We start from the raw sequence: 13,777 nt of genomic DNA on the forward strand, positions 1-13,777 counted from the left end.
CAACACTATCAGTCAAACTGACACACTCTCTTCAGGACTTTGCAAAGAAGAGTCCATCCACAATCAGATCCCTAACTCTACTAATGCAAACCAGCTCCTCCTTCCAATGCCCCTTCTGCATGTCCTAATTTCTTCCCTCCAGTAACAATGTCTAAAGTCTCCAAGCTTCTCTTGTCCTCCCCACTCACAACTTGCTCTCTTGACCCTATGCCTTCTTCTCTGCTTAGATACTGTGTTGATGAGCTTACTCCAACAACTCACATCTTCAATTATTTTCTAGCTTCTGGAACCTTCCCTTTTCCTTTAAAACAGGTCGGTGTAAAACCTATTCTTAAAAAGGCCATGCTTGGCCCATCCTGTCTGTTGAATTACCATCCTTGGAGAGATTTTGCACCAGAACTAGGGGTAAGCAAAAGAGGAACATGCCTAGAGAGCAAAGGTGGGGGCGCCAACAGGCCCAGATTTGTGGAAAGGCCAGCAAGGCCCAGGCCTAGGACTGCAGGACCTCACCCACATTGGTTCAGAAACACTGGGGATGTGCAAGAGATACAATAGAAATCCCCATTGCTAAGGTCCCAATGATGAACATTTGAGCAAATAAAAGGGAGGGGACTGGGGTGACGAACAGCTAGGGTTGGCCGATATTTCACTGGTCTGGCTGGTAAACATGATGGTTGATCCCAATGTTATTAATAGGGGAAAAAAGATAAATATATAGGAAAGCCGGTATTTTTTACCAGAAAAGGTGGCAACCTTATGAACAACAGTGGGCCTAGGGGCACCCGCTATATAAATCAGGCCCTGCGCGCCAAGCAGGTACCTCTTCTGCCGCCTTCCCCATGTCTGTGCCCCCACCACCGGCAGCTCTTATTGTACCATTCCCAATTGACAATGCATGAATGCTAATTGGCGTATGGGGGGGGGGGCACATAGTTGGCCTCATTGCCTAGGGTGCAAATATAATATTCAGAGCAAGCTCACCAAATTTCGTTGTTGGCTTCTTCCACAGGTATTCTGTGTATAATACCCAATAGTTCAATGCATTCAGTAGTTTGTGGAACAAATCCAGGGCAGCAACTTGTCTGCAAAGTTCTTTATTGGGTAACTCAGTTTCCCAATAAAGAACTTTGCAGACAAGTCATTGCCTAGGGTGCCTGGCTGGCTTGGTCTGTCACCAGTAACTTTTATTATACATGTATAAATACTGACATGTTAGACACTGACAACAAGTAGTTCTGAGCTTAGATCTTTCCCTCCTCTCCTCCCTGCACTCATTCTCTGGGGGAAAAGGGCCGTTTTTAGTGCTGACTATTCTGTGACTTCTGCTGATTTTGTTCTGTTCTGGTTTTGTAGGTGTTATGAGGCTCAGTCTTCTTTACAAGCCAGCCATGATTAAGAGCAAAGGAAACCAGTGGGCTTAGATGTAAAGGAGTGAGAAGGAGAACAGAAAGTTTGCGGGGAGGGGGTTGTGAATGAATAAAGGAGGGCGGAGAGTGGAGAAGTTGGGGGGAAAGGCTGATAAACAGGAAGTGAGGGAGAGCTGTGTGGGCATAGAAAAGACGGCTTGTATTTACTGAGGGGAGTGATAAGCAGCGGAGAGAGCGGGGAGCACAGCGGGAGGCAAGTGACCGCAAGTTAAAATAACGGGACAAAGTGAAGATATGACCCCTCCAGCATCCCGCCATTAACCATTCCACCGCCACACACCAGCTAACTGATCTCACTAAGGAACTCCAGCCCGTGAGCTAAATGAGCAGTCTCCTGCCTCTGACCCACAAGGCATCACTGCTTTAACCTCTTCACTGCCACAGTGTTCTGCTGAAGCCTCTCCTACCTACACCTCATCATGTGGGCACCGAAACTGAGAGAGAGCTGAAAGCTCCCCACCCCTCAGCTATTTGCACCCTCTCTCTTTGCCACTGCAGCCCGAGTCCCCGGAGTGACAGCAAGCGGGGTGCTGCTGAGCATGGCCTTCCCCGGGCAACTCTGCCTATGGTTTTGGGCTCTTTCTGTGGCGCTGGGGCAGGAGGGTGACAGTTGGGGGCAGATGATCCAGTGGGAAGATAGTGGGAGGCGCTATCGGCTACTAAATTCAGGCTCTGAGTACCAGGCGGCTGGGGGAGGTACCGGTGGATCCCGAGTCCTGCTGGATGGGATCCGTAGTGGTGGTTCGGACCTGCGCCGCCGGCAAGCACCTAGTTCCCCGCGTACTAGCTCCCAAACGGTCAGGGGGAATACCAGACACCCGTTCGGCTTCGGACAGGTTCCCGACAACTGGCGCAGCGTAAGCGAATCAGCAAGTACTGGGCGCTTCGTCCCTTCCGCAGGGGCTGGCGGTGGCGGCGGAAGGATACGCCAGTCCTCTTCCCAGGCTTCTGTGGGTACACAGTTTTTCCCAAGGCCCCAACCCCCTTTTGTTCCCCAAACTGACTTAAATCCTCAGGGATACGATGAGGGCTACGGGTACCAGAGAGCAGGCGGAGGGGGAGGAAGCTACTATGCGCAGTCATGGGCTGGTGGTGGCTATGAAGACGCTTGGGAGGAGCCCTCCCCACCTTTTGCACAACCCCCTTATTTTGGGATCCCCCCTAACCTACCACCACAACAAGCTCCTCAAGCCAACCCAGTGGTGCCCCAGGATGGACTGGATCGACGCTTTGCACATAGTCTGTTCCGCGGTGAAGACCCCCCAGTTGTAGCTAGTGAGCCTGTCCGTCCTGGTTATGGTGGTGGGGGGGATACTGGGTTCCCCCCTTTTGGAGGGGCGAGAGAGACAGATGGAGGATATTATGGGTCAACTAGACCAGAGCCAGTCCTACCCCCAGCCAGAGTACCTAGTGCCCCTGCCTCAGGAGGCCAAGCCCAGGTAGAGCAACAAGGCAGAACCAGTGTGGGCAACGTATTCCGAGGCAACCAAAATGGGAGAGGTGAGTTAACTATGAGTTGGGTAATTTCAGTTGCTCTTGGTGAGCAGCAATATGCTTGTAGGGCTATCCAGCCTGGTGACCTCTTGCTGCTGAACTGCCGCACCCCTGATCCACCTGTATGGGTCAGTTTAGTGCTCTGTTTAACTATAGCATGTATCTGCTTTTACTTTACAGGGCTTCCTGATTTGGTACCTGATCCTAGCTATGTTCAAGCTGCTACATACATTCAGCGAGCTCATCTGTATTCTCTGAGGTGTGCGGCTGAAGAGAACTGTCTCTCCAGGTCAGAATAATACCATTTAAGTGTGTGGCCAACTTTAGTGCTAAGTTGCATGAATACAGGCCTAGGTTTTAGTCCTGTGGTGGATTTTGTGTTGGACAGCCAAAACAAGGTCCTTCATCCATAATATAAGTGTGTAAAGCATGTGGTGCTAGTTTCAGCAAATATGCCAGCGTCTCAACCATTACAAGAAGCAAAAAAGAAATAGGACCTGCTTTGCGGTACTGCATCCTTAACAATTGTATTAGTGCCACAGATTGGCAGGTCACATTAAAGGGACAGTATACACACCTTGTATGAAAATAGCCCAACTTTCAAATTAGTGTTTTATAATGTAAATAAAAATTGGGAAAACAAATCTTTCAATTAAAACAATAGGCAGGATATCCTTCTTATTATGTTCATTTTTGCAAAGGTGTTTTTAGGTGGCAAAGGTGTTTTTAGGCCCCTCTAAGGGCTCGTAAGGGCAAGGTATCCAGCACCATATTTCGTGCTCACGGTGGATCCTGCCTCCTTTCTACATATGCATATACACCCAGGGCTGTCCAGCAAACCTAGATGCAAACACTTGCCCCATACTGTGAATGCTGCCTTGGAAACGGGTCCGGACTGAGAACTAAAATAGGCCCTGGCATTTCAGCCCACAAAGAGGCCCAAACAGCCCTCTCCAGCTCACTAAATACTGACTTTCTATGGCACCTTATAGCAGCCCCTCTGGCATTTGCCAGAACCCACAGATTGCCAGTCCGGGCCTGCTTGGAAAGACTGGAACATGGAAATCCCCAAAGCCATTGGCACCCATTATCTGTTGGCCTTAGTTTGATTGGATCTGTAGAACTGGGCAGACTTTCTGCCTGTTGTTATTACGTTACCAACTCAAGATTATGAACTCAGTGACAAGGTCTTGCTGTGCCTGAAAATGTTTTGTATATTTAGCAGTGCTGTGTAAGAATAACAATCACTAGATGTAACTCCCAGCGAGTGCTGAACCCTGCTTACACAGTCAGTACCTGACCCTGGCTCAGCATCCATTGCTTTTGTGTGAGAGAACTAGTGTGTATATGAAAATTTCGGCAGCCAGGCGCTACTGTGTGCATGCAGGCTTGTGCAAAGTCAACACAGGCTTGACAACACTTGCTTTAGGCAGAACAGACAAATAGAACTGCATAGACAGTGAGACAATATTAGGGCAGGGGGTGTCATCGAATATAGCTGAATTTAGAAATGCTACATTTGGATTAATTATTCTGCAGCAGTATTTGTGAAACGGCCAACTCGGGCACACAGGACAAGTCATAACGTGGCAGAACATAAATTTCCCTTTTTGTGAGTTGGTATCCATGTAATGCTTAAGACACAAGACAATTAAACTCGGTATACTGTACATCACGTAATTTTGTCCCAACAGCTCTGCATACGCTGCTGAAGCCACAGATTATGATGTTCGAGTTCTTCTGCGATTTCCACAAAGGGTGAAAAATCAGGGTACTGCTGACTTTCTGCCTACACGCCCACGCCAGTCCTGGGAATGGCACAGCTGCCACCAGTGAGTAGAGGAAGATAGAGGGCTTTACGTGTTGCTTCTAACAGGGATTGTCTACTGAAAAAGTATTTTCGTGGATTTACATTTCCTTTAAATGGGTTGTCTGTAAAAAAAATGCCCCCTACGAGCTCACTGAATTGTGACTTTCTATGACCTCTTACAGCAGCTCCTCTGTTATTTGCCAGAATCCACAGATTGTCTGCCTGAGCCTGCAATCATTGGAATGCTATCTGCTTGTGGCAGATATCGACCCAAAAATGTTTAAGCATGCATTTTCGGGCTAAATTCCGTCCTGTGTGTGTAGTCACAGTCAAATTATATTGCTATACTGCACACATATACTGTCAGCTGAGAAAACCGTGTTGAGCTTTAGTCTACTAAGTAGTCTGCTCTGAAAGGCAGTTAGCTGAGGCATGCCACACCCATCTGCGGACTTCTGTTAACTCACAGCTGGTGGGAAATGGACAGCTCTATGTAACACTGAGCATTTCTGAACCATATGAAATATGATTGCTGAATGTTTCAATTGTACCAGGCTTGACTTGGCTGTTATTCTTTCCCAGGCACTATCACAGTATGGATGAGTTCAGTCATTATGACTTGCTGGATGCTACCACAGGCAGAAAAGTTGCAGAGGGACATAAAGCCAGCTTCTGTTTAGAGGATACTACATGTGACTTTGGGAACTTAAAGAGATATGCATGCACTTCACACACTCAGGTGAGAATTTAATTTGAATTCCTGTACAGTGTTTACCCAGAGAAATGTTACACACAGGCTGAAAGAAAATGTAGTCCGATGGGGAAAAAATATATTCCACTTTAAAGCCTTGTCACAACCCCGCTGTGCCAGTAGAACTTTTTTTTACAGGCTTTGGGGGTGGAAGCAGAGCTGGGCAATGCTGCGTGATCCCCCTTATTAACAGAGACTGATGAGAGTACTGCTGTATTTTCTTTTCCGGTTTGCTTAATTTGCATCACTTTGTGGCTTTTGTTTGAGAACTGATTTGTTTTTGTCTGTAGTTTGTTTATTATTGTGCAGTTTGTGCACAATAATAAAGAGATTCTCTCACAGCACAGGCTTAAAACAGTTGATTATTCTGGTTTTCGTGTAGTTGTATATTTTGAGGGTGAGGGTACAAGGGGGTGAGTATTTTGATGCTTTCCTGATTTCCAGGTGGTAAAGGTAAAATGCCCACAATTGTCCTGAATAGTAATCAGGGTCGGATTGGGCCGGCAGGACACTGGGTAAAAACGCTGTGGGCCCCTGGCTTTTGTGGTCTCCCAGCTCTTGTGGGCCCCGCCAGCGCAGATCCGCAGGTTTCTTCCCTTTTTTAGGCAGTTGTGGCAAAAACATAGTGCAGCAGGGGGGGCCTGGACAGCAGCCCAGGTGGGCCCTGGGCCCCTCAGTCCGACCCTGATGGTAATCACCTAGACACTGTAATTGCACTAATTGGTCATGTGATTATTCGTTGAAAATACTCATGTTCATCTGATCTCAGCAATTATCATTGACATAAATTAGGCATAGATATACCATTAATTAGTTGCTTTACACACAGGGTCTGAGTCCAGGATGCTACGATACTTACAATGCAGATATAGACTGTCAGTGGATCGATATAACAGAAGTGAAACCCGGAAACTATATACTAAAGGTATGCAAGCAAAAAACTCATCTGTATATACATTTTTTGGGTGCCCCTTATGTAAAATATTGTTATTTCACTTATTTATTTTAGTGTTTAAAATCAGGGGGCACGTATTCTGTAAAGAATACCAAATTTACCTGCTTATTTGCATTTATAAGGAGGATCTTCCTTACTGGTTTTAGTCAAATTAAAGGGATACCAACTAACACCATTTTAACATTTCTTTTGTTGTTCATAGGACTCCCCATATGTCATGGGGATGGCAATAGTAGAATAAATAGAATAAGTCTTTATCCCAACGTTCACTTTAAGTAACCTTTAAGCTGGTCTTCTAGGAGTATCTAGGAGAGCAAAGGTGGCCATACATGGGCAGATTAAATCTGCCCATATCGGTCCTTTAGACCGATTCGGCAGCTTATCTGCCCCTGTATGGGGACATCCGATGGGTCTCTCCGATCGATGACTGGCCAAAAATCGACTGAGGACCGCATCGGTAAGTTCAGGGGTGCCCAAAAGCTAGATCGGGATCTACCAGTGGACCTTCAGCTGTGATCAGTAGATCTCAACACACTGTCAACAAACAGCTTGACTAAATTAACCTTCTGTTTTATTCTTTTCATTCAGTTATTTATTCTGTTATGACTACATAAGAAATAGTTGTTTTTTAAATATAATAATATAAATTCTCTTATAAATCAATATAATATTTAAGCAGTATTTTCCACGGAACAGAATGTTAACAGTTATATTAGGGATGTAGAAATAGATCATAATGGGACAATATCACTAAAGGTAGACCCCACCTTAGTAAAGTATTGGCACTCCTGGGTTAGTTGATGCTGTCCTACGATCCGCCAGCGCCCAATTCCTTCATTCTTATTTCCCCAATGTCGTCCTGGCGTTGGTGGGCATATAGGGGAAAGATCCGCTTGTTTGATGGCCTTGCCAAATGATCTTACTGTGTATTGCCACCTTTACTGGGCATTCTCCTTCAATTTCATCCTAATAGTTCTTCAGATCCTCAGCCACTGGTTTCAGATAATAATTCATCTAATAATTCCCAAGTTTCTGAAAAAATAAAATGTCTTTTCTTTTTATTATGTTTCCGCCTGATATATCTGTTGTATATGCCTTAGGTTGTAGTGAATCCCAAGTATAAGGTTCTGGAGTCGGACTTCACCAATAACGTGGTGCGCTGTAACATCCACTATACCGGACGTTATGCGTCTGCTACAAACTGCCGCATTACACAGTGAGGATTCAAACATCTGTCTGTCATTCATCAACCCTCAGTTCTTATCCAGCCTCCCATCTTTATTTTTCCCATCTTCCAAATTTACTGTTTAGCTGCATTCTTTGTTTATTATCTTAATACATTTTGGGTGCCAGACTGTATTGATTTTAGTAAACACTACTGCTGACAAATCACCCATTGCTTTATTTTCTACTCTTACAAATGAATGGCCCCTCAATTGTCTATCTATTTTCTAGCTTTCATCTACTGTTTCACCTATCTGCTTTCCTTTTCTGCTGTGCTTCTCTCCACCTGTGTGATCATTGCTCACCTGCAGTCATCATTTTTTTCTTTTTATTCCTAAGGTTTTAAGCAAGACTTTCAAGGACAAACGTACCTATGGGAGATTAAGTTCCTGCACCCTGAACAAATCTGTTTATTTTCCCTTTTTACTCACACTGGGATTTGTATTAATATTTGTGTAAAAGGATTTTATTTTTTCAAATAAAATCTATTTTCTAATTTTCATACAGATTCATGAATCAGAATAAACATCTAATGAGGGTAAAACAACACAGTCTTAAAATAAAAACTTTTATTCTCTTCAAAATGTTTTTGCCCTTTTTCCACCTCATTAACCATATGGGGATAACAAGTCCTCTTTGCATTCAAAAGCAGATTGAAGTACTGTTGTAGAAACAAAACACTTCGTTTTTGCTGGACTTCATTTGACAGGAAAAAACATTTCTGTTCCTTCATATCAACTGAAAGGTTACAAAAAACGAAGGGACAACTCTGACCCAGCCTTGCTATACCCTGTTATACACAGCCATTCCACTATTCTTCCCCAACTATCCTTACTGTTCATCTTGTTTTTTCCCTTTTGAGTCTATGGTTTGAACTTATGTCTCCAATTCTGAGATGCATGTATTGGGTTTCAAGATAGCTCATCCAACCACATTGAGAAATGTTTACAACTCTTCATCTTCAAAGTGAAAAGGGGGGTGGTAGTACTTGACAATTGTTTGGTGAATTACAGTTTTCTGAATTTCTAATTTTCAGTATTAAATAGATTATTCTCAGCAACCCAAGTTCTCTGTATAGATGGCAGATCAGGAATGATATTCTATCTGCTTAGTAGTTTTGCAAGTAGTGTGAAAGGTATTCGTTGCATGTAGCTTAGTCTATGGAGAATGCCTCAGTAAAGGCATGCAATGGCTTTGATTCACATGTACAAATAAAATACTCCAAAGCTACATTATCACTACATTATGCTATTTATTCTGACAGGATGCATGGAATCCATGTCTGCTTTGACTAGGCAAAGGGTTAAACTTATTTCAGTGAGAAAAAGTTCTCATGGTTTATCACGTGAAAATTCATGGAGGAGATTCAATTCAAGAGAAAAAACTTTTCTCCAAATTCTGTTCCCGATTTTTTCGCATAGACTTCAATATAGTTTTCACATAATAAACAGTGAGATAAGTTTTTTTTAATTAAATTGAATCTGGCTCATTATATGAAAAGATTGGGTTCTTGTGTGTGAGAAAGACTGTATAAAACCTACCAACATAAGTGAGAGCTGTTTGCAGGGATGCTGCAGGTGGAAGGGGTCTGACTCGCTTTGCCTGAGATGGATTAGACCCTGTTTTTCCTGTTGCTGCCACTGTGGGAGAGAAGGCTATCCTGGACCAGACAGGTAAGATTAAAGAGCAGAGGATGCTCCCTATAATGTGAAATGAGAGTGGAGTAGAGATACCTCTGGGTGTGAACTGGCAACCAAAGCTGAAAGCAAGTTCTGTGTTATAAATCTTGGTAAAACATTCAGAAATACATTATCCAGTGTAGGAGCATTTGCTTTCTAAGCTTGCAGATGGTTCCTGCAGCTTATGGGTTTGTAAAGTGGATTGTTAGGGAAAGTGGCTAGTAGTTTGCTGGGTTTTGCAAGAGAGACTACCAAGTAGTAGGCTTGTTTGCCTCCAGGAATAACCATGTGGCAATACCCTGTTCCAATGACAAATATAGTTTAAAAAGGACTAGGCAGGTAGTGTTATTGTTCTCCAAAAGGCAGAGTTTGTTTTTGAAGGGGTTGAGAGAGTATTCCTTACTGAGAAATTCAGGCATAGGATTCCAGAAATAAGGAGCAGCAAGAGAGAAAGGTTTAAGATGAGGGATAGCAGTGGGTGTAGATGGTGTGAAAAGGCGATGGCTATGAGAGGAGTGGAGGGGCTGCCAGAAATGTACAGGGAAACAAGTGAGAAAATGTAGTGAGGAGCAGAGGAGTGAAGGCCTTTGGATGTTTGCAGGAGGAATTTGTATGCTATCCTTCGCTTAATATGCCTGCATGTTATCAGAGAAACAGGTTCCTTCTTAGGTGAAAGCATGAGCATTCTAGCAGCAGAGTTTAAAATTGATTGCAGGGGAAAGGGTGGAAATCTGGGAAACCTGTAAATAGGTTTTGGTCAAACATAATACAGAGTGCCAAATCCACAGGGTAAATAGTTGTGCTATCAATAGTAAAAGGAGAAGAAGGGCCAGGTTTGGATGGAAAGATCATGAGTTCTGTTTTAGCTAGGTTCAGTTTGAGGTGGTGTTGGTTCATCCAGTAGGAAATAGCTAGGAGGCAAATGCAAAAGCGAGGCAATGGTTAGAAAATTAGGAAGAGACACAGGGTGCAGCTTGATGACTGATGTCAGGAAAATAGAGAGTTTATCAGAATGGAAAGTTCACCCATATCAAAAGCATAGGATAAGTCCAGGAGAATGAGAATAGACCAGTGGTCTTTGGCCCTGGGAGTCTTGAGATCATTTGCAACTCTACATATGGCTGTATCAGTGGAGTGTGCAGGCTACAAAGCAGACTGGATAGGGTTCAGCAGATTATGGGTGCACAGAAAGGTAATTCGAAAAAACAAGACTTTCCAGGAATTTAGAGGTTAGCAGTAAAAGAAAGACGGGATGGGTCCAGTGACTTTGACAAAGGCCTGTTTACATAAAGAAACAAAAAGACTGGCACAAACCAGATCACTCTCCAAAAATAGATGTAGTAATAAAGTCTTTTTATTAGAGGTTATTAGATGTCTGTAGAGGTTCACTCACCATGGATGACGGTGAGTCCCGGTGCACATGCCCCAGACCTTCAGCTAAGGGGAGTAATTACACGACCATGTAGAACAAAGGCTGGCACAAACCAGATGTAAATCGAAAACATTTATGAACAACGAAGTATTACATCTTTTACACGTTTCATACTTAATCATAGGCTAATGAAACAGTCCATAAAGCACACTAATTAAGACAAATTGCCGATCACAAAGAGGCTACATCCAATCCTATTGCACCAAACAATACATTGGCCCTAATCAACTTATATATTTTTTTGTATATACGAGTCTTTATACATTATATACACTGTGTTGGTTCACTCGCTGGTAGGCTGCAAAAGAGGCGACTTCACACACCAGGATCGGTTTAAGGGCTTCCTGCCCCGCATTTATTTTCCAGCGGCTGCAGAAATTTCCCCTTGCAGAGGGAAGGTAACCGAAAAACAGCAGATCAACAGAAATATTCAGCCTCCTGGCTAACACAAAATAAATTGTTTTTCTTTCTCTCCTGAAGCTGAGCACACCAGCAGTTTGTCTCACACACATTCAGCCCTGCTGCTCAGCATCAGGTGTACTAAATAGACCTAGGGCCTCTTGAAAACCTGGCCTACAGATTTGGGAATCCGTCCCACCCTACTCTTGCGGATTCCCAGTAAGACCAGTCCCGGATAATCAATTACAAAAACCTTGCAGAGAGACATAGTGTTTCTCTGCTAACAGCACTACTGGTTTTACCTCAGTAACAATATCTGAGAATCCGTGGCCCAACATACATACCATCAATCATTTTTCCCCAGGAAACCGGGGACATTTTTGTCACCATACCACAACACACAAAAAATTTACCTGATGTAAATTTACATATGTAGAATATAATTATGAGCATAACTATAGAAACGAAGTATAACAAGAAACATCAAATTCCAAATTGATTCCCTTTAGCTGTATAGAATTGAGGTAGAATATCCACTTTGTTCTAATTTAAATCTTTTGAATGGTGGCTTTATAAACTGTTTCATTAGCTTATGATTAAGTGCCCAGGAGGGGCACAAACACATTCGGCTTTTTGTAACACAAATAATATGTAATACCTAGTTGTTGATAAAACTTTTTTAAGAGGCATTTTTTCAACTGAGGTCCAGTTTGTGCCAGCCTTTGTTCTATATGGTTGTGTGATTAAATGCCTGTTTAAACGAAGAAGGCAAAGTACTAGACGCTAGAGAGGAATTGAATATATTAGTAAGTGCTGGAGCTGGGCATAGGCTGAGGGCATAGGATCAAGAGAGCTAGCTGGAGAGGACAGAGGTAGAGGAGAAACTTCAGACTCAGTAACAGGATTAAAAGAGTTAAAGAAGGATGGATGAATTTGTTAGTTTCTGTGGGGGGGGGGTGGGATTGTGAATAGTATATATGGAGTATATGACATTGTGAAAGTTTAATTTGGCGAAACTAGGCAAAACTGATTATTAATTCCTAAACATAGACATATGCCATCTAACAGTTGTCATGGAAGTAACAGGAACAAAAGTTGCCAAGTAGTGCACGACATGTACTTTATAGCATATGTCACACAGGGGATCAATAGCTACTCTTCTAGCTTCTTTTTGCATATTTAATGTTATGCAACATGTATCAGAAAACAAAATAATGATCTGTTAAAAATTCTGTCAGACACCTGTACAATTTTGTATAATGCCCTTTTTTTTCTTTGGTGTCTATTATGAATGAACAAACTGTCATGCACGTGGATAGGTAGGTTGCCCTGATCTTTTTAAAGATGGTTTAAAAGAAGATGTAGAGGGGTACTGGGTAGGTAAAAGACTAACTTAACAAGGTTCTTAACTTTGAACTTTGCTATATTACCTTTACTAAAAACAAGGCTAGAAATGTGTAGTCTTTTTATTTTTCATTAACATGTGGGAACCCGAGCCACCAATATTTTTTTGTTTTTTTTACTGTGTGGTGAAGGCGGACCTGTGGGTGGGGAGGGCGGACCTGTGGGTGGGCTTTGCGGTGGGCCCAGGCAGGGGGCCTAGGAAATTTTGTCGTATGGGGCCCTGCAATTTCTGATGGCGGTCCTGGCTACCAACCTGGCTTTAAACTACAACTCCCAGAACTTACTGAGAGACTAAGAATTGGGAGTGGTTATCCAACAGGAGTTGAGCGTAGTAGGCTGTGGGATTTGCTCTTCAGGGTTTACACTAGAACAGTGTAAGTGTAAGAATTGTCTTTCTGTCCTGCCATAATGCAAACTAGATTTCCTGCACTAGATCATTTGAAACTTGTTTGTGTGTGCAAAAAAAATGGTTATATAAAAGTAGCCAGGAGATATGGGGGGGGGGTAGCTGGGGAAGGTCATAAGCAGAATGGAATTCCATGAATGTGTTTAATTGATGTCACATAGCCAAGAGGAGGGGCATGACAAGGTCACTGAGAGTCAACATCAGAGCAGGGGTTCCAGGGGGACTGAATAGTGGTGGAAATGTACAGTTAAAGGAAAACCGTTACCAGATGGTTAATTACATGCAAGTGCCGAGCTCCATGTATGGGCATTTATAAAAGTGCTGGTACACTGTATTCGTAACCGATATTTTACTTTTTCAACTGAGCTTCAATCAGACGATTGAAAAAATATAGCTGCATTTAGTTCCTCTTTTACTGGAAACAAACATTTTTGTTCTAGTAATGAAGCATCATTACATTGCCTCATGACAAACTCCCCCTTTTTTATATAGCTTCCTTAATTAAATCAAGATGAATACTTTCACAGGTATCCTTGAAAAAAATAAATGAACTCACCAGGTGATCCCACTGGTTTCTAATAAAAGGGCAATCGAGTTTGAAAGTTTTAACCTTGAAAGCAGCAAGTAAGTTGCAGGTAAAACTTAGTCCCTGTGTAAAATGTATAATGAAGCAATAGAATTCTTAATGAATCAGATGGAAATTGAGCGTAGGACTGGCCAGATATGGGATGACTTTGACGTAGTTGGCCAGCTTAAATATATTGCAATATATGGACAAACAATCCCTGTTTTGTTT

At 42.9% G+C, this 13,777-nt stretch overlaps 1 protein-coding gene across 1 annotated transcript; it reads left to right on the plus strand.

Moving 5' to 3' along the window:
- Positions 1-1,841: 1,841 nt before the first annotated feature.
- On the plus strand, positions 1,842-8,245 carry loxl1.L (lysyl oxidase like 1 L homeolog). The gene is given in 7 exon segments (NM_001095398.1): positions 1,842-2,927; positions 3,102-3,210; positions 4,616-4,753; positions 5,314-5,470; positions 6,312-6,407; positions 7,538-7,653; positions 8,001-8,245. Coding segments are annotated over 7 exon segments (1,584 nt in total). The 5' UTR covers positions 1,842-1,966; the 3' UTR covers positions 8,008-8,245.
- Positions 8,246-13,777: the final 5,532 nt, after the last annotated feature.

Source organism: Xenopus laevis, chromosome 3L, assembly GCF_017654675.1.
Source record: "Xenopus laevis strain J_2021 chromosome 3L, Xenopus_laevis_v10.1, whole genome shotgun sequence".
Taxonomy (NCBI): Eukaryota; Metazoa; Chordata; class Amphibia; order Anura; family Pipidae; genus Xenopus; species Xenopus laevis.